The sequence below is a fragment of the Chamaea fasciata genome, unplaced genomic scaffold, assembly GCF_029207755.1.
Source record: "Chamaea fasciata isolate MVZ Bird 193981 ecotype frontalis unplaced genomic scaffold, bChaFas1.0.hap1 SCAF_4, whole genome shotgun sequence".
NCBI classification, from domain to species: Eukaryota; Metazoa; Chordata; class Aves; order Passeriformes; family Sylviidae; genus Chamaea; species Chamaea fasciata.
Window position 1 is genome coordinate 77,267,015 of NW_027094089.1, and position 21,270 is coordinate 77,288,284.

General features: G+C 55.4%; 1 protein-coding gene across 1 annotated transcript; it reads left to right on the forward strand.

Annotated features, from left to right (window-relative positions):
- The first annotated feature begins 319 nt into the window (after window positions 1-319).
- On the forward strand, window positions 320-20,759 carry NALF2 (NALCN channel auxiliary factor 2). Its single transcript, XM_066182139.1, has 3 exons — window positions 320-1,116; window positions 18,735-18,906; window positions 19,326-20,759. The coding sequence occupies exons 1-3, from the start codon at window positions 340-342 to the stop codon at window positions 19,718-19,720; spliced, it is 1,344 nt and encodes a 447-aa protein (XP_066038236.1). The 5' UTR covers window positions 320-339; the 3' UTR covers window positions 19,721-20,759.
- Window positions 20,760-21,270: the final 511 nt, after the last annotated feature.

Here is a 21,270-nt window from a genome sequence, read left to right on the forward strand (position 1 = left end):
GGCCGGGCCGCGGCCGTGCCGGTGCCGGCGGAGCGGAGGCAGCGCGCAGGCGCAGCGCTCGCGGCTCCTCAAGGTGTTGGCGGCGCGGCCGAAGATGGCGACAGACTGAGGGCGATGGGGCCGGGCGGCGGCGGCTGCGGGCGCGGCGCGGCCCCGGCACCGCGCCGGGGCAAGCGGAAAGCCGAGTGAGGGCGGCCGGGGCATGCCCGGGGCCGGGGTCGGGGCGGGCGGCGGCGGCGGCGGGGCGCGGCGGGGGCGGCGCAGGCATGGCGGCGGCGCGGGGCAGGTGACAGCGGCGGCAGCGCGGCGCTGCCCGCCCGCCGCCCGCGCGCCCCCGGCATGATCCGTGGCGCCTGGATGTCCCCCCGCGGGGGCGCCGCCGGCGGGGCCGTGTGCTGCGCGCCGCGCCGCAGCGACAAGCCGGTGGCCGACCCCGAGCGGGCGCAGAAATGGCGCCTGTCGCTCGCCTCGCTCCTCTTCTTCACCGTGCTCCTCTCCGACCATCTGTGGCTCTGCGCCGGGGCCAAGCTGCGGGCGCGGGAGCGGCCGCGGGGCCGCGGGCCGCGGGCGCTGCTGGCGGCCGAGCCGGCGGGCGGCGGCGGCGGCGGCAGCTGCGAGGCCCTGCTGGGCAACCTGAGCCGCGGCCCCGGCGGGCCCTGCCCCGCCGCCCGCGGGGACCTGGACTCGGCGTGCGCCCGGCTGCTCGCCCCGCAGCGCCCGCGGGCCCCCGGCGCGCCCCTGCGCTCGCCCCCCGCCGCTGCCGCCGCCGCCGCCGCCGCCGCGCCCTTCTTCGCCTCGCCCTCCTCCAAAAGGACCTTCCTGCAGGCTTACTTCAGGAACTTCAACCTCTCCTTTTGTGATACTTACACGATCTGGGACCTGCTGCGGGAGATGGCCGGCCCCGACGGCCTGGACTGCAGCCTGGACAACCTGATGGTGGACCTGGTGGTGGCGGCGGCCGGGGCGCTGGGCGGGGAGGCCTGTAGCAGCTGCGTCCAGGCGTACCAGCGGCTGGACCAACACGCTCAGGAAAAATACGAGGAGTTCGACCTCTTGCTGGAGAAGTACTTGCAATCGGAAGAGTACTCGGTCAGATCCTGCCTGACGGACTGCAAGGTACGAGGGGGCGTCCCGGGTGGGTTGGGCCACACGGGGCTTGTTGGTGTAGGGGAACCGTGGTCCCCCTGCTGCCACAGCTACCTGCGGGCTGAGGTCTCCCTCTTCTCCCCAGATCTCTTCTGGCGGTGGTGGTGGGACAGGTCTGGAGCCTGTGGGAAGGCTGGTACAGGGTGGTGGGACAGAGGAGGCAAGGCTGGACTTGGCCCGAATGAGCACTCGCACATCCCTTCACACCTGTGCACACACAGGCAGCTCCCGACATCCCACTCCCAGCACTCCATTCCCAACACCCTGCTCCCAACACCTCAGTTTAAGCACCTGATTAATAACACCCCAATCCCGGCACCCCAATCCCAACATGCTGCCTCAATCCAGGCATCTCACTCCTGACATCCCAGTCCCTACCATCCTCACCCACACCACTTTCCGTGTGCACCCCTGTGCCCAAGGGGCTGAACTGTGGCAGGTGTGCGGTCCTTCGTCTTTGCCTCAGACCTGCTGCTGCTCCTGGGACAGCCCAGGGTTGTGCCTGGCTGTCATTAGACCAGCCATGACCTGAGATGAACCATGGTGCCAGGGCCCCTTCCCTGTACAGAGCAGCTGTTTTCCAGCTCTTACACGCTTTCTGCCCAGGGAGCTGGCCCAGGTGTGCTGGGATGTGTCTCCCACCTTGGTGTTCTCCCCCCCTCCCAGTGTCACTGACTGTCCCCAGCCCCAGGTCACAGTCCCTGTTCTGGAAGCTGACGGGTTGGTTGTGTCTCCCAGCATCAGTGGAATCAATGCTCGGTATGGAGCCATCTCCTCTCCCAGATGGGAGTTGTGGTCAGATCTCCATCAGATCCCCAGTGTGGTTCTGCTCGATGCTCCGTTCTTGCAAGCCTGGTGGTGCTTCCAGCTTCCACCTGCTCCAAGCTGCCTGGCTCACCTGTGCACACTCCCTCCAGACGTCACCTCTGGGAAGTGCAATTGTCTCCGTAATTAAACCTGCTTCCCATTCTCAGAGCTGTGTCTTGGGGTGTGTGACAGCATTGTCCCCACAGGAATAGTGGCAGAGCTTCCTCCCTGGCAGTATGATGAAGTTGGCTGCTCCTCTTCTGGGACAGGAGTTTTGAGGAGCACTTGGAGTTGCAGGGCAGCTCTTGGAGTGATGTTCATGCCCTGGGGAAGTGCAGGAGCAGCACCAAGGCAGTGCTGGGACACTGAGCTGGTGTCTTTCACCAAGGGCACATTGGTGAGGAGCTGGGTTTGAGCAGGAGCTTGTGCTTGCGTTCTGGGCCCAGGGCAAGGCAGGTAATTACAGTCTGCTTCCCAAATTCCCCATGTGGTTTCCAAGGGACGTAGTATTCAGGCTGCTCTGAGTAGTTTGGTCCTGCTGCTCCACTTCCACAGGGAGTTTGGTGCTGTCCATTGTGCTGCTCCTGCTGCCAGGGGCCCAGCAGGATCAGGATCTCCCTGTGCCATGTCTGGTGGAGCATAAACGTTCCAACTTCAGGCTTCCATCTCTGCTGGGAGACCCAGAGGGAGAAGCAAAAGAAGTGAGAAAATTATGATTAGTAAGTAAATAATTAAAATAATGATGTTGGGACTCCAAAGTATGTAGAAACAGAGCTGTACTTCGATGAGTCTCCATTGAGTGTCCCTGGTTTTAAGGTCCTTGATGGGAGTGCGGGAAATGTGCTGGGGAGATGCAGAGCTGGAGGCAGTGGCAGGACTCGTCCCTCTGAACTGGTTCCGTGTTGTGTCTGTGCATCCTTGGAGCATCTGTGAGCTCCAGCCTTGCATTCCACAGGCAGCACTTGGGAAGCAACAGGAGGCAGGAGCAGCAGGCACAACCTGTGCACACTCCCCTGGGCCACCCACTGGGAAATTCCCATGGCAGTTCCCAAGTCTACACGCTCCCACCGGAGCCCTCACAGCTCCCGTCCTTTTGGTTGCTCCTGAAAACCAGGCTGCTTTGTTTAAGGCCATTCACTCCATATTTTGTGTCTTATTCCAGCCTCTCACATCCATGAGACTCAGATTTTCCCTCTCAGTGGCTGTTCCCCATCTGTGAATTGAGGCTAATGCCAGACCCCTCCAGCATTGTGGTGACGAGTGAGTTTTGGCCTGATTTCCAGTCCTCTGGACTTGAACAGGGACTGCAGTTACTCATTGCCTTGGAGAAACGTGGCTGGTGGGATTTTTGAAGCAGTTTGAATTTGTAATTCCCATCCAGATGCTGGATAATACCTGTTTGTGAGGGATGGCAGAGCTATTGCTTGATGGTGATAACATCTGAGAGCAAATAACAAGAAAACAGGAGAGGAGTGGAGGAAAACAGAGTGGAATGTGCAGCTCGGCCAGTGTGAGAGCTCCTGCAGAGCCCTCACAGCAGGATTCTGGCTGCAGGAACTCTGGAGCTGGAGAAACAGGATTTAAATGATAATTCTGGGACACAGGACCATCGGAGCAGGGCTGTGCATGGACAGGGTTAGTGCTGCTTCCCATTTGCATTCCTGCAATTCCGTAACAGCAGCTGGAAAACTGAAGGTGAGGAAGCACAGCAGCTCCAGCTCACCTGCACACAGCCTCCCTCTGCAGAGCCACAGATCCCTCTGGAATTTGATGCCTTTAAAAGTGTGGCTCAATAGACAGCTCACAGGGAACTCTGTGGCAGCCAGGCCACTCTGGTGGTTTTGGCTCTTTTTTCCACCTGATATCAAACAACAGCAACACCAAATCCCAACTGGAGCTGCCAGTTCCCTCCTATGGCAGCAGGTTTGTACCCGAGCTGAAAGTTTGGAAGCGTGTGAGTGTTGTGGATTGATTTTAGGAGACACATAATTTCCTGCTAATAAATCATCTTGAGAGCTGCCCTCAGGTTTGGGGAGAAAAGGCAGGTGCTGCCAGGAGGGGAAACAGCATCTTAGGCATCCCAGCCCGGGATCCATCTGTGCCCAGACCAAAGACTCCCTGGGAGATAGGACTCCCAAGAAATGGTGGGGTCTGTCTGTAATTCAGCTGCTGAGATTACTCTGTGCTGTAATACTCTCCCTTTTTATTTTTTGCCTGTGGGTCATTCCTGGGCAGATCCCACTTTCTGCATGTGTTGTTATTCCTGTGCAGCACAGTCAACTTCCAGATCACTCCCCAGAAATGTTTTATTTGCTACTCTTACAACTAACCCCAGAAATCCTGTGGCTGAAAGACAGTAGACCACGCAGATGCAGTTCTGGGGTTTATTGTTTACATTTCCCATTTGGTAAGATTTTGGGGGTCTGGCTCTCACAGGGATGCTTATGGGGCACTGGCATCCTGTGGACAGGAGGAAAAGAGGGAAATGGGTTCACAAGGTTCATCCATCTTCTCAAATACATTTCACCTCGTGCTGTGAGGATCTGCCTGCCAGCTGCTGGGTCATGGTGCTAGGTAGGGATGATGTGGATAAAAGGTTGAAAACGCCTGTGTTTTCCTGAACATAAGAGGGAAAAGTCATTAATTGAGTCAGGAGCAGCTGTCTCCATCTCGCCTGTTGCTATGTGACTTGTACCCTTTGTCACTGCAAGACACGAACTTGGTGCACTGAGGACACTTTGGAGCATCCTCCAAAGGGGCTTGAGGAGGTCATGGCCTGGGGACATGGATATTGGATTCAAATATCCATCAGGAAATGTGGGGCAGCAGCAGCACTCAAACTGCCAGCCCAGGCTTTTCAGGACTTAGTGCAGGAGTAAATCAGTGTCCCTCCAAAGCAATGCCCTGAAGGATGCTTGGGGCTCGTTTGTGCCTTTTTCCCATCTTTCCAAACAGGAAAAGTGCAGTGTTGCTCCAGCTCAGACACCAGATGAGAGCATTGCTCCTGCCAAGGCCAAGCTCTGCATGCTGATTCCCAGCCCAACAGCTCCCAAAAGTTCCCCCTCCCACCAGTCCTGGGGCAAATCAAGATCTATGGGACAAAGCCTGCGGAATTAAGGAGTCATTAGGCTGCAAGAAACAAAGCTGTGGCGAGAGAAGGGCTGACAGGCAGGAGGGGGCTGGCAGCAGAGCTGGGCAGGCTGGGCTGGACAGGACCTGTAGCATCTCAGATATGATTAGATTATCAGGTTTCTCTGCACACGGGCCCATGGCTGTGGGATCTGGTTCTGCACCTCTGGTTTTCCCAGTACCCCTGGCAGGATTTCCCTGCCCCTGGCAGGGCAGGATTTCACTCCCAAGGCTTTACTGGTGTTTCTGTGGCATGGGTGCACAGTGTTGTGGTGAGAAATGGAGGCTCTTCCTGCTCTGGCATCACCCCTGGCACAGCCCATGTGGAGCAGGGAGCAAATCCCTAGTGCCCGGGTTCAGCACCCTCTGGGGTCCTGTTTTCTAGCTCTTGTTTAACCAGGAATAGCATCAGCGACTGGCATCCCTACAGAGCATCCCTCCCTGTGGAACATCCTCGGGTAACCCAAGCCCGCTGGTGCCAGGAGCTTTGGGAACACCATGTCTTGGGGTTATCCCAGTGCCAGGGACACCTCTTTGGGGAAACCAAAGCAGCATTTTACCTTCACAAAAGTAGCTCACATTGAGTTTTTTGGGCTGGGCTTATCCAAAATGCTGCTCAACCAAGTGCAGTCCTGCTCCGAGTGCACAGAGGGAAGGTCCCTCGAGAACCACAGCAGAAGTGGTTTCACCAAAACCTTATACTTTTTTAAGGGAGTTACTTTAGCAGTGAAGCTTCCAGAGAATCTATGGATAGGGGACTGCAAAGTTGCACCCTGGACCTGGTCTCCTGTGGAGCATTTGGTGCACCAGGAGCAGCAGCACCTGGGAGGGGAGAGGCTGCTCCCACACACCTCTGTCAGCTCCAGAGCTTCTCCTCCAGAGCCAGCCTGGCCAGTGAGGCATTTCATGAGGTGAAAAAAGGTTCCAGAGTGAATTCTAAAGTAATTCCAGCAGATCAGCGCAGTCATTTGGCAGCTTGACCAGGAGCACATGCACAGGCTTAGCCAAGTATGTGGCTCCATGTTCCCCACCCATTCCATGGAAGCAAAGGGAATTTTTTGCAGCTCTGCACAAGGATGTGATTCAGTTGTGTGAAGAATTTGGGCCAAAGAACCATGGTGGGTTTGGTCTGCAGGTGCTGTGGCTGCAGCCTCTGGCACAGCCCAGTTCCAGTGCCTTGTGTCTGGTACATCCTCAGTGCTTGAAAACTGAGATCAAGGCTTGGAAAACAGGAGAAACAAAAGCTGAACTGATGGAAGGCATTTGCCCCGTGGAATAAAAGATGTAGAGGTGTCAGGAATGCACCAGTGGTAACTGGGACTTGGCAGGACTGCTAGCCAGGTGGGAGTGGGGATGCTCAGATGGTGCTTGGACAGTCCTGAATTTTGCTTGGGATTGAGACATCTCAAGGTGCCTGGGAGCGTGGTGGGCTGGAGGCTGAGCTTAAGCAGGTTCTGTGGGGTGAAGAGACCTGGGCTGGGGTCAGGGTGTGAATGGGAGCGATTTACAGGGGGATTGGGTGGTGTTTGGCTGCCTCCTTTGTGCTGATTGTCTGTCAGTCCTTGTTGTCTGCCTGTCCTCACCTGTGTCTGTCAGTGGTGCTGCAGGGACAGCCCACACGTTTTCCAAGGCAGCAGCAGGTCTCCATGGAGCAACAGGCAGGTCGGCAAATGGTGCAGGGACAGGGAGGGAGGGTGACATCTGTCTCCATCAAACTGTCACCAGTAGCTCCAAGTGCCACAGGCTCCAGCTGCCGGTTCCTGCTCCGTGTGCTCCTGGCTGTGCCTGCTGCCATCAGTGCCGGATGTAAGCCCAGGTTCTTCCCTGGGAGCATGGTGGGCACAGGGCTTCACCAGGAGGTTGGGACAGGCTTCTCAGAGAGCTGCAGGCTCACCTCAGCAGCTGGAGATGGAAAGGATCCACCTGCTCTGTGTGGTGCTGGAAAGCTCAGGAGCTCAGCAGCATGTGCGGTGATATCAGCAAAATGTGAGGTCTGGGAAAACAGCACGACCCCCAGCCCCCTTGCTGTCCACATCCATTGTCACAGGCCTGTCTGTGGTCATCCAGATAAGGGCTGTCTTGCCACGCTGCTTTTCCTACCAGGCAGTGATTCATGTTCCCCGTGGACAAAGGGATCTGCTGTTGCCACGCTGACTTCCAACCCCATGTACATCCCAGGGTGAGGAGGCACCACCTCCCACACCAGCACCAGGAGGTGGGAGAGGATGCACAGGGTGTCTGCTTGAACCCAGCTGGACCTGCCCTCACAACGGGCTTCACCTGGTCCCTGCCTGAGGACAGGATTCTTTTCCATCAGGAAAGGAGCTGTTCGCGCCCAGCAGGGATCGCACATGGCCTGGCCTGACCCCGGTGCTGGACAGTGCCAAGGATCACACACAGAGAGGGTTTGTCAAAACATCCCACGGCCCCAGGCCTGTCCCGAGGGATGCCCCACAGGCTTTTCCTCTGCTTCGGGCTCCAGAGCTGCCCTCCAGGGTGGGAGGCAGGCAGGCGGCAGAGGCAGGATGTACTTGGCTGCCAGGGGCTATTCCCGCTGTCACCGGGATGCCATTAGGATGCGACTCATGCCTGGCTCCACGCAGGAGCTCGGCTCTGCTGTCCTTTGAAGGGCAATGACTCAGGGACAGCAAATCTGTGAATGAGACACGGAGGCTGCCTGGGCAAGAAGTAGCCATCTGTCCACGCTGCTCCAGCCCCATTCCTGTGGGCAGAGCCGGCAGCTGCCTGCCTGGAATGGCTCTCCTGCTTCAGCCTCGCTCCTCTTCCCAGCTCCTGGCTTTTCCCTGGGGCCTCTCTCCCAGCTGTGCTCCTGGGGTCTCACAGGAAGAGCAGTGCTGGCAGCATTGGCTCCCCCAGATGCTGCCAGCGTGGCCACTCTGTTAAAAAAGCATCATGAAATGGCCTCACCTGGCAAGGATTTGGTTTTCCAGAGCCCTGCCTGTGCCAGCGTCCTGGTGTTCTGGTTCTGGCTGACGGAAAGAAAGGAAGAAGGAAATGCCACCTGCCCTGCTTGTCCTCTTGGGAGTAACAGATACACGTGTTTGACATCTTGGCTGGAATCTTATCCCTGCACGGCAGCTCTGCAGCATTGCTGGTGGGTGGAGGCTGCGGATGGACAGGAGAGCAAAGGTAGAGCTGGAGAGGGGGCCTGGAAGTGGCTGGGGTGGGGCTTTCCCTGGTTAGGGGTGTGCCAGCAGGGGTCAGGGAGCCTGGAATACCCTGTGCCCATAGGCAGCAGTCCCAAGCATTCCCCACTGCTGGTGGTTACAGAGGGAGAGGAGGCAAGTGGAATTTTCTTGGAATTTTCTGAACAACCACAGTTTGGGAAGGAATGACCAGTGCTGGCAGAACAGGAGCTGTGTTTCTGTCTTTAATGTAATGGGTTCAACCCCCTTCAGACCTGGGCGTCTCCCTGACTTGCTCTTGGTCTTCAGTGACCTGAAGTTTTCAGCCTCCAGGGTTCCAACAATATTCTTCGGAGCTGTTTGTCTTCCGTGTCATTTTCCATGGAGCTGGATGTGGAGAGGAAGAATCCACAGGGGTCTCTGGCTGTATGTGCAGGGAGCAGTGTTTTCCTGCCGTGCTGCATTTCTTGTCATCGTTCCTCGCTCTCCCATTCCAGTGAGATTGTCAGGAAGCACCAGGAGCTCTGGGGTGGCAGCCTGGCTCAGAGCATGGTCCTGGGACCGTTCTCCAGACGACCCTTGCTCGTGGGAATGCAGGGGAAGCACTTCCACTTTGCAAAGCATAATGAGGGACAGGGATAGGGACAGGGAGAGACCCAGGCTGCCCTGGGCTTGGTCCAGGGGAGAGCAGCAGGAATGGGGCTTCCCCGCAGTAGCGCATCCCTTGGGATTCACTGCCTGAGGAGCGATGCCAGCCGGGAGCGCCTGCCTGCTGCTCACCACAGAGACTGAGAGTTATGCTGGGGCTTTCCTCCCCTGGAAGGGAGCGGGAGATTTCTGCAAGTGGTGTTCAGCCAGGGAGAGAAAACCAGAGATTGCAGCTCTCGGGTCTGACATGAACCACGGACTGTTGTGTGTCTCCAGCAGTAGGAGCTGCCAGGAGTGCTGATAAACATCTCTAAATCATCTCTGCTTGCGTTTAAGGGACCTGTAGGCACAAGCTGAGGTGGCTACAAGGCCCAGCATGGGCATGGAAAACTGCACTTCCCTGTGGCCATGGAAGGTGCCCAGGAACCGGGATGCTCCTGTCTTCCCGCTGTTTGCTCCATGAGGGAGCGGGGATGGGCCAGCCCCTGCTGCTTGCCCATCTCCTTCGGGTGCACAAGAATGACATGAGGGACCAGCTTCCTCCTGCTGCCCTATACCCTGTCCCATTCCCACTCGAGCCAAGTGGGACCTCCCGGGATGCTGTGCAAGGGCCTCATGGAAGAGTACAGGATTGGGTCCTTCCATAGGCATTGGATGCAAGACAGCCCTGCTGTAACAAGCCCTTGCTGGGCTGGACGCTCACACCATCCTGAGAAAAATTTTTCAACCTCACCACTTCCTTGGAAGGGGGATGAGCAGAGAAACTTCTCCCTCGCCCCCATCACTGGTGGGTAATTTATGGCTCGTGGCACTGAAGTGTCTCGCCTTTATTTTTTTATATCCTATCTAATGTAACAGGATGTTCTCATTAGCTGTATAAATGTTTAATCCACTTTTGAATCCTGCAAAGCCCCTGGCTGCAGCAGGATCTAATGGGAGTGAATTCCTCAATCCATCCTAATGGATTGCAAGGGACCTCACTTTCCCTCTGTCCCCAACTCCATCGTGTTCAGCTTCAGTTTTGCAAAGGTCTTTAATTACTTTTTAAGTCATTGGGCTGGTAGGATGGGCTGGTATCTTACCCACTGGGTGTTGGCAGATGAGGGATTGTACAGGATGGAGCTGCTGGAGCAAGTCCTGAGGAGGCCACGGAGCTGCTCCAAGGGCTGGAGCCCCTCTGGAGCCAGGCTGGGAGAGCTGGGGATGTTCACCTGGAGAAGAGGAGGCTCCAGAGGCACCTCAGAGCCCCTTCCAGTGTTTAAAGGGGCTCCAGGAGAGCTAGAGAGGGACTTGGGGCAAGGGCCTGGAGGGACAGGACACAGGGAATGCCTTCCCACTGCCACAGGGCAGGGTTAGATAGGATATTGGGAAGAACTTTCCTCAGAGTGTGGTGAGGCCCTGCAACTGGAGACCTGGTCTCCCCTCTATCACCTTGGGGCGTGGCCATGTGGTGTCACAGGGACAGAGCCCTCCAGCTGCCAATGAGGGCTGCTCTCTCCCTGGCCACCAGCTGTTTGTCCCTGTCTCCTGGCGTCCACCCCCTTCCCACACAAACCTCCACACTCCATCTGGCCTCACCTTCCTGACAAGCTGCTCTTCTCTAAAGCCCAGCCAAGACCTTTTTTGATAGGGGAGTACAGAGCAGCAGCCTGGGTTAACTGCAGCCTGGGAATGCTGGTCCCTCTGGCCCCACCCGGCTCCCGGGCTGGGATCCTGGGACAGGGACTGGCTGTGCCTGGGCTCTGGCAGCAGTGCCCACGGGCAGCCCACCATGGCTGGGGCCACCCTGTGCCAGACACTGCCAGGGAATTCCCAGGGTGGGTAGAGGGGACACACAGGATGTGAAGAGGGGGTCTGAACAGGAGACATCAGGAATGCTGGGATAAGAGCTCGCATCCATGAGCAGAACACTGTCACGCTGTGCTCACCCCCCTTGGAGAGAGCATGCATCTACCCTGAGGTGGAGTTTGCTAATGAAGTGGAAATACTCCGTGGGAATTGGGATGTTCTATAGCAGTGATCCAGGATCAAGACCCTCCTTCAATGGGCTGGGGGCTGTAGGAGTGGTCAGGCAGGGCTGGGTTGCTGGACAGGGGGTAACCTTCAGCCGGATCCCAGCCCACACTGGGAAAAGTGGGAGCTGTGGTGGGAGGGAAAGGGCTGCAGACACTGCTGGGCAGGGACATGGAGCGACCTGTGACATGCATGGAGACAGGCACTGGCTGTGGGAAGCAGGAGGGCCTGGCAGTGGTCACTGCCTTCCTGTTCATCCAGCTGTGCCCTTAATTACTGTGATTAATCAATGGGCACAGGCACATGGCCATGTTGGGATGCCACGTGCTCTGTCCCCTCAGCACAGGAGCTGCCAGAGGTGTCCAAAGTAAGTCCACAAGCTCTTTTCTTCCAGGGAATGCTTCCTGCTTCGGTACAACCACCAGCACAAGCTCTTCCTCCTGGGTGCGTTCCAAGGGGAGTGTGGCATCTGCTGGGGTGAGACCAGGCTTGTCCCTGGGCTCTGCACACAGCAGCCCTCGGTGCCATGAGCAGATGAGCAAAGCCAGGAGGCAGTGACTGTGGTGTCTGTCCTGAGAGCATTCCCAGGGCTGGGAGCTGGCACTGCCACCCCCCGGCCCATCACCTGTGGGTGCTGGGTTTCTGTGTGTGGTTGCAGGGACAGGTTGGGGTGCTGGTTCTCCCACCCTTTCCCACTCCAGTCCTTCCCAAGGCATGTGTTGAGCTGCCTGATATTGTGACATAGTGTGGCAGTTGTTACATGGGCCTTGAGCTTGTCAGGTGTGTGGGGTTCACACTTTAAAGCTATTTTCTCTTAGTTTTGACCAATGAGCACCTGGGGCATTGTGTGTCTCAGACTCGGTTTTTGGGGCTTCTCCTTCCAAAAGAAGGAGCATTCAGACAAGTCTCTTTAATCCAAGAACTGGGAATTAAAGTTAAAATGCTTTATTTTTAAAATGAAAACTAGAAGTTTTAAACTTTAAAATGATCAGCCGCTTTATGAGGTGATTGGGTGATGAGTGAGTAGCTCTGACCAGTTGCTTCCAGGTAATTTGGGAGTGACTTCATCACTCAGGTAAAGGGATATGGTCTGGTCCTGTGGGGTGTAGGTGGGAAGCCACAGTTTGGGAGTACAGGGGATGTTCCAATGCCCAGGATCTTCTCTGAGGATGAGCCTGGTCACTGCCAGACCCAGCCTCGTGTGCCCAGAATGACACACAACAAGCAGGATGCAAACTGTTGTCATGGATGGGATGGCTGGGGGACAACTTCTGGGAAAACCAACCCTGGAGAGGGGTGGGCTTCAGGGTAATGGAGAACCTGTAATGGGCATATGCCAGCCAGCCCAGCCAGCTCCGTGTGGAGTTTCCAGCGGTGTTTAAGGAACACTCGCTCCAGTTGGATTTCCCACCAGTGCCATTCCCTGCAGCCTGCTTGCATCCATCCCCATTCCCCCATCCCCATCCATGTCCCAGGCATTCCTGCTGGCAGCCCCCATCCCAGTGCCCACCACAGCCGCCACTGCCTGCCCTCTGGAGCTGGGTACAATGGGCAGAGGCTCCCCTGGTTGGGAAACGGAGGAGCTGTGGCTCCAGTGCTGTCATCGCCAAGCAAAAGGCAACTTTATATTAAAAATGAAGGAAAAACAATACAAATCCCATAATCCTGCCCAGTTGTTGGGGTTTAGGGTTGGGTTGGTGTTTTTCTCCCCCCTCTCCTAACCCAGAGCATGTGTATGTGTCAAGGCAGGGCTAACAACTCCAAAACTATCAAAGAAACCAAAAATCAGCTGTTCAGAGATGGTGTTGGAACAGCCCGTAGCAAGTAGAATTTTTAAAAAAGCCTATAAAAAGCTGGTTTAAAGCTCCACATTGTTACTGTCCGAGTTAATTGAATACAGTGGTAATTGGACATTGCAGATGTGTTTGTGACTCTTCCTGGCTGGCCCTGGACTTCAGCATTCCCTTAATCCTCTGCCATCCATGGGGGCTCTTCTCTCCCCTCCCCAGCCTGTCCTGCTTCCCGCGCTGCATCCTGATGTGCCAGAGCTTGGAGGGCTGCCCAAGTGGCTCATTAGCAGCGCTCATTTCCCTGTGTCCGAGATTAATGAGGCACAGCCACTCCAGATGCTCCTCTCAGACCAGGATGGAAATGTGAGTCCCAGGAACTGCTCTGGGAGGGGAGAGGGCTGCTCCAGGCTGGGCATCTGGCAGGAACCCACAGGGATTTTTCTTCCCATCCCCGCTAAGAGCTGGGTGCTCCCAGTGACAAGAAGGAAAGGAGGAGAGTCATGATGGCAGAGCCCAGCTTCCAGAGTGATCCTCACCCTTGGTCCAAGCACACTCCCAGGTCTCCTTCTGGAGTTATTTTTAGGGGGAAAGCTCCCTATTCCCCTCTCTGCTTTTCAGTCTGCATGTCCCCGTTTAGAGAAGTGGATTTTGGGCTGGGGATGCTGCCCCAACCCCTCCCTCTAATTAAGGAAAACGTTCCTTACATTTGTGACATTAGCAGGATTATCCTTGGGGAAACTTCCCGAGCATTGATTTCTGTTCAAATCAGGGAAAAGAGTTTGTTGTGTTAATTACAGCCGGCATTCCCAACGGGCACCCCAACTATCCCAAGCACTGCAGTGGTGGTGTATCCTGAGAATGCTGCTCCACTCCTGCTCCTCGATCCTCCCAAAGTGTAGCTGGGATGGTTCCATAGGCAGTGGCAGTGTTTCCAACATACTGGCAGCACCTGCACTGGCCTTGAAGTGGCCAGATTGGTGCAGAAATTCTAAGGACACAGAAAGACTTTGGAAAAGCTGTTTGGTGGGGAATGCTGTCCTGGTACTGACAGGAGACATAAGGGATAGTACAGGCAGGGAAGAATTCCCGTTTGGCACAGAACTCCCTGTGAACGCACCATCCCTCTGACTGCTGCTTCCAGATCCCACTGGAAGTGTGAGCAGACAGGGAGCTGAATTCACTATTGGAAATCAAATTCATTTGGGTTTTTTTTTTAATGTCTTTTATCATGTGGTTTTTCATCCCACCTGCAAAATTCCGATGCGGACGGATAGCCTGTCCTCCTCCTTCCATATAAATTGGGTGTCTGAAGTTGGCTCCTTTCCTAGGCAGTCAAATTCCATGTGCTTTCTTGAAGTCATGCAGCCAGTCATCCAGAGCTAAAAATGCAGGAAGAGGGCACCAAACTGGAGCTATTTTGGAGTTGAGGTCACTTATATTTACTTGGCCAGGCTGGAGATCTGCCAAAAGCCAAACCAGAATGGCAGGAACACTGATTGCAACTCAGCCTGCTTCCTGAAGAATCCAGAGAGGGCAAGGATGGAAACCAGGGAGCTTTCCCAGTTGTTCTAAGCAATAAATTTCTTCCTGTCCTAAATTCTCACATGTCCTTTTTAACAGCAGAACTAAGGAGGTTGTGTGGAGTAAGGTTGGAGATACCAAAACCTTGAGCATCCCTGGGAATTTGCTCCTTGTCTGTGGCATGGATTGGCATGTCTGTGGGTGAGTGGCAGGAGGATTCTGGGATCTCCTGGAGATCCACGTGTGTCTCAGCCTGATCCCAGTGGAGTGGGAGAGCCCTGTGGGACCAGCAGGTCTTGGATGTCTCTGTTTTGGAGTACACACAGGCAGTTTCCATCCTGCAGAACTGCAGGAATTCCTGCTGCAGCACCTGGAGGATCTGCCACAAGGGAATGGCAAGGGCTGGCTGGGGTCAGTGCTTCCCTCAGCGAAGGCAGGTGCTCTGGAAAGGGAAGGAAGAATGGAAGGCAGCCAGGCGATCCTGGTTCAGTTTCTGGATGAGTGCTTCTGCTCTGCCCTCCCCAGTGGTATCACCAGCTCCTTGCAGTCTGTCCTTCCTTATTTTCATTAAATTCATGGAACGTCCCTTTGTGTGACCCCAGCCCTCTTCCAGACTTCCCTGATGGGGAAAATCACAAACATTTTAGGGGGAATATATGTGGATCCATGCAGAGCCTGCTTGTACCAGCTCCATTTCCACTTGAGAGCAGGATGAACCCTAGCAGCTTCCTACAAGGCTCTGGGAAATCTCCTGTTCTGGCTGCCTTTTCCACCCCAATCTGGAGCTGGGACAGCTCTGGTGACACCCACAATCCTCTGCTGGAGCACTCAGTGTACTCTCCATGCCAGGCTGCATGTGAGCCCAGGTGGGAGCTGGGATGTGACAGGGATCTGGGAAACAGCGTGGGAGAGAGTCAGAGCTGGGAAGAAGACTGGCAGGAAATGGGAGTGAGTAAATCAGCCGAGCTCGCCTGAGTTGTGACTAAAGGGGGAGCGTGAGACATCTGCAAATATTAGAGATGTGTAAACACGGAGCAGGGAGAGGGAATGGTGGAGGGAATGATTGAAGGGAGTGAACTTTTGGATGGAAAAATGTAGGTCAAGTATGAAGGAAAACTTGTAGGCAGTGAGATAAGTGCTGTAAAACAAACTCCTTGGGAAACACGAGGAAGTCCCACTGATGGAGATGTTTATCCTAAGGCAGATGAGGGCTGGAAAAGAGGCTGAGCTGGAGGGATGGATTCAGGGTGTCCATCCCAGATGAGGCTGGCACACCAGTGATGTCCATCCAGCTCCCCGTGTGCTCATAATTCCCCTTTAAACTACAGGGTGGTTGTTGTTGAGTTCATCCATCTGGATTTTAATCCTGACAACTTCATGGCTTAGGGGGGAATTCTCCTGCCTGAATTCAGCCAGTTCAAATTCAATGTCATCCACCAGCTGTCCAAAATCCTGGATGGTCACCAGGAGAAGAAGCAGCTCATCAAGCCCCTCACTGCTGGACACTCTGAGGGTTGGGGTGTTCTCAGGACACCCTCTCCTTGTTGCTCTAAAGGCAGCCCATATAATTAAGGTAATTAATTAGGCCTCTGTTTTGCTCTGGATTACACTGGAGTGTGTCTGGAATGTGTGGAAACAACAGCGTCATGTCCAGGCAAGGATTTGTTGAGTCCTCAGATGGGAATAAGGATAAATCCTGAATAAATCCTGGGCAGTCAGTAGGTGCCTTGGAGCCCATTTTACATCCCCTGGTGCTGTGTCCCATCAGTGTCACTGTCCCCTGAGCTCTCTAACTGTCCTTTACATCCTATTTGGGTTCCATAGCAGCAGTGACAGGCCCTGCTTTCCCAACAGAGAAAAAACTCATGGTGCTTGCAGAGGGCCATGTGCCACTCACTGAGGGGTCCTGCTGTGTCCTCCTTGCTGTCCCCATGTCTCCATGCTCCTGCCACTGTCCCCAAGGAAGCAGAGGTGATCAGGGAGGGCACGTGTTGCAGTGGGGATTGTGGCCCCTCTGGAGCATGGCTTCTTCCTCCTCGGCTCTAGGGAATCAGCTCGGGCAGAACGTGGAGTCGTGGAATGGTTTGGGTAGGAAGGGACCTTAAGCCAGTCCCATCCCACCTCCTGCCACAGTCAGGGACAGCTTCCACTATCCCAGGGTGCTCCAAGCCCCATCCAGCCTGACCCTGGACACTTCCAGAGAAGACATGTTCAGGGTTGCAGATCCAGACCCCGAAACTCTCCTGCTTGTGTCCTCGCACTCTGCAGAGTGATTTCCTCCTCTGGAGCCATTCCACTGTGTCCCAGTAATTAACATCCAACAGGACAAGGAGAACAAGCACCTGCATTCCCACATCCCAGGGGAAGGCCATGGCCACGGTACTGGGGACTGCTCCAAAATGTTCACTCCATAAATTGTGTCCTGTGCCCATTAAAATTTTTGGGATGAAAGTTTCACCAAAGCTAACACAATTCTGTGAAAATTCTGGGTTTCATGATTTGGCATTTTCCAGGGAAAAATAAAGCAAACTAAAATAATTTTTATTTCCCAGCCAGCTTTAATCCTGAGACACCGCCATGGTCCAAACAATGATAAGGATCTATGGAAAACATGGGGAAGCAAAGAAGTGATGGGTTTAAAGCCTCCAGAAAGTGAAAATGCAACTGGAAGGAGGAGCATGGGGTTTCTCTAAGCATGCCAAGGAGGGAAACTCATTCCCTTTGAATCAAAGGGAGCCCTTTCTAGCTGGTTTCAAAGGATGTTGGTTGTGGTCATGGAATGACCGTGGTGCTGTCACTCGTGCCCACATGAGTTCATGGATTGAGCTGGAAGTGCCATGGGTTTCTTGCAGCCTGAGGAATGATGCACACCAGGAGAAATGGGAGCTCTCCCTCCCTCTCTGCTACAGCCAGTGGAGACGAGCAACTTCGCCCATGCCTGATGCTGGGGTGATGAGGGAGATATGGGAATATGGTGGTAACTGAGGCCATCTGGGCTATGCCCAGCTGTCTGCCATGGGAACAAGCACACAGAGGCTGGAAGGGAAGAGGGAAACCCACGACTGGACAGGCTGGAGAGGCAGGGAATGTGGCACAGCTTGCAGTCACAGCTGAACCCCCAGGGTGCTCTTCCTTCTGGAAATGTTGCCAAGCACAGCTTGAAGTATCAGGAAGGGGAACAGAGCACATGGAGACCTGTACCACTGGTACATCCCAGTGCCAGAACATCCATGGGAAATTAACAGTTTTCCCCTTGAGCCAAAAGAAATGGAACAGCAGAAGTTCCAGATGTCAGGGAATCAGGAATCTCTCCCAGGACCTGGTGGGGAAGGTGAGGAAGGTGTTACTGGGTGGCAGAGAAGCACAAGGCTGAGATGCAGTGGCTGGGTGTGCTGCATCCCAGCTGCTTCTGCCCAGCAGCTTTTCCAGCAGGAAATTTCCAGTAAAGACCAGCCCATGATGTGTTTTGCTGACCCATGTCCAGAGCTGATGGGGGCCAAGGCACTTCAGAGGAGGTGAAAATCCCTCCCCGTCCCAGGTGCCTTGGTTTAGAATGACAGGTGTCTGCCAGGGAAAGTTGGAGCTTCCCTTGGAATGGAGAATGTAACCCTCCTCCCTCCAAATTATTATAATTTTGCAGTTAGGGGTTTTCAGGCAAAGATATGGGAACAGTTCTAACTAACAGTTAGAACTGTTCTATCTAACAATTCTTTACTAGGAATATTAAAAATAAAAATGTAGTAGTACAAAAAAAACAAGCAAACAAACAAAAATCCTAGAAACACTGACAGAGTCAGAATATGACCTGACACCCAGTTGGTCAGAGTGTTGGTAGCAGTCCAAATAAATCCTCCTGGAGTGACAGATGTGGTTCTGTTGGAGTAGAGATGATCCTGTTGAACGGTTCAGTGATGATGAGAAGGGTCCGGTCTTCCTCTGGGAAATCCAGTGGAAAAACAGGCTGTCCTGCTGTGCTGAAAGTCAGCTTTTTTCTAGGTAGGAGTGCTTGGCTCCTCTCACTGGGTGGAGAATCTCACAATGGCATGATGTAATGTTATCAGTCATGTGGTGAGCCTTAATGGCCCATTAACAGCAGATATCCCCTGGAGGGAGGATGGAAGAGATAAGAAACACTGCCCCACCTGGTTTTAACAGCCGGACCATTAACAGAAGGCACCCGCCCCCTTCCCAGAGTTAAAAGAAAAAACACCTCTTCAACTGGTTTCAACAGATTGGCAGTAGAATACATGCTTTTGGTTATATATTGCAACCCAAGACACCAGGAGGGCAGTGGGATGTCTTGGGTATGAGGAGGATGCTCTGGGATGGGTGATAAGCAGGGTTTAGCTGGATATATGAATTCCACCATTGTTACACTCCAGCAGCTTGTTTGAATCCATCGCTGTTCAACAAATGACCCCACCACACATTTCCCACAAGAGCTGGGCGCTCTCCGGTCCCCTTTCACACTGCGATGCTCCAGCTATCCCAGTGCTTGGGAAGTGACGTGTCCCTCTCCACGATTTCCCCCCAGGCTGTCTACAAGGCGTGGCTGTGCTCCGAGTACTTCAACGTGACCCAGCAGCAGTGCCGGCAGCGGATCCCATGCAAGCAATACTGCCTGGAGGTGCAGACCAGGTGCCCCTTTGTGTTACCAGACAACGACGAGCTGATCTACGGAGGTTTGCCTGGCTTCATCTGTACGGGTAAGGAGGGCCGGGCTCACACACGGGGAGGGCAGGGGGGATGGTGAGCCCTGGGGAATTTCCAAGCCACTTCGCAGGTTTGGAAGGCTTGTCCGTGTGGAGTTGGAGGAGGGGCGGTGTGGAAATGTTGCCTGATGCCTACCTCTGACTGAAAGCTAAAGCGTGGAAGGAGCTGCAGGTAATGGATTAAAGCAGGGTAGGGATATTGAACTGCTGTGAGCAGGATTTGGGGAGCCCTGAGCTCGCCTTGCTGATGTGTGCAGACTCAGACGTGCTGGGGCCAATCCCAGGGGGTGTCTGGGTGTCTTGGTTCTCAGGTGTGCCCATCCCACAGCTGGTGAGCACCAGGGCTCACTTCCTCCGCAGTCTCATCCTCAGTGTCCCGCTGACCCCTCTTCCTGCTTCCTTCCTTCCCGCAGGGCTGCTGGAGAACCAGCTGCCTGACGAGGAGGCCAAGTGCTGCGAGGTGCAATGGGACTCCTGCGAGCACCCCCCAGACAGCAACGAGGACACATCCCCCAAATCCACGGCGTCAGAGTCGCTCCATTTCCACCGCCACGACCCCCACCTCCATCACCAGAGGCAGAACCACTACCACCTCTACCACCACCACCAGTACCACCAGCCCCACTCCCCGTCCTTGCTGCCGGTCTCCGCAGGGTCTCGCCTCGGCAGCAGCAGGATCAGACTGTGCGTGCTGGTCCTGATGCTCCTCCACACCATGGTGTCCTTCTCGAGCGTGCACGGCGGCGCCGGGGGGCTCGGCCTGGAGGCCCCGCCCGCCCTGGAGGAGAGCGTGGCACGGGACGAGTGACGCAGAGGGCAAAGCCGACCTCCAAGAAGAATGCCAGATCTTTTTCCATAAGGGGGGCACATGCTATTCCTCCAATGGGAGGCACGGGATTGGGGGTGGCACACAGGCCCCCTCGCACATCCCGCAAGAGCTGCTCGCGGGGCATCCCCGTGATGAAGAGTCTCTAACACGCACAGGGCTGCGGGACCCGGCGCCAGAAGGGTTCGGGCAGGGGCAGCATTCCCGGCCCCGCAGGTGCCGGGCAGGCAGGAACGGCACGGGGACGGGGGGACCGAGGGGAGGGGTCCCTTGGAATTGAAGGGTGTCCCCATGGGACTGCTGAGTGTCCCCCGGCTGCTGCCGCGAGTGCCTTGGGCGCCCGCACCGCCCGCGCCGTGCCGAGGTTTGACGGTCGGCCTAGCCCTCGTTCCTTTGTTCCTGGGCCTGTGAATCCCGAGGGAGCAGGCGGAGGGGCAGCACCTCCCAGCACAGCCTGGCCCACTCCTGTCCCAGGGAAAAGCCACCGGGTCCGGGCAGAACCACCCTGGTGGGGCGCAGGGTCTTCAGCGCGGCGCTGCCTCGCTGATGGCATTTGGGGACAGGAGTGGGGCGCTGTGACGCTGCACTGTGGTACCACTCGGGGTTGGTCTCACTGCATCCCAGCCTGCTCCTCCAGCCTGGCCTTTTCTGCTCCTCTATGCGAGGAGGAGAGGGGGGAGGCATGGAGGAGGAGGGATGTCCCCCAGCATTCCCACATCCCACTTTGCCAAGTGTCCTGATGATTTGGTGTAACCTTTTGTTGTCCTCCCCGGCTGGTGGGACTGGTCTCAGTGAGGAGTTGGGGAGATGTGACTCCAGGAACACACATGCTGTGAGGGAGAGGGATCCCACGTGGCAACAGTTGGATGCAGGGAATCCCAAAGGCATCCTTCCATGCTTCCCAGCTACAAATCATTGACTGGATGGCAGGAGGACTGGGCAAACAGGCTGGAGAAATCTGGCTTGGAGGGAGAGTCTCCCACACAAAGAGGCACTAATAAAGCCCAGCTAGGGAGGAGCATTTTTGTGAATAGTTTCAATCCATGGATGCCCCCAGATCCGGAAATTTCTGGGAGCCCAGCTGGACTTGGCCAGGCAAGGTGCTGGTTGGTACAGCCTCATTCGGCTCACTTGGGGTGTTTTTTTAACCTGAGCTCAGCATATCCAGGGATTCAGCCCCAAACAAACATCAGATCCCTAGGATCTGATCCCCAGGTCATTTCCTAGGGAACTCCCAATTCTCCACCCACCCACCCACCCACCAGAACTGTTCCTAGCATGGACACTGCAAGGTGGTGTCTCCGGGCTGGGCACCAGGAGCTGTAATTTGTCCTGGGTGTGGGCAGAGAAGGAAGAGAGGGTGTTTTAGCACAAGGTCACGAATTGGGTGTGAACCCACGCCCTGCTCCCAGAGGGGCTGGGGTGGTCCCTCTGTTTCCTGGCTGGCTCTTGACAGGAACCTACAGCAGAGCCCTGCATGTGTCACTGCAGGAGACAGGGATGGAGTAGGAGGAATGTCCTGCTGCGTCCCA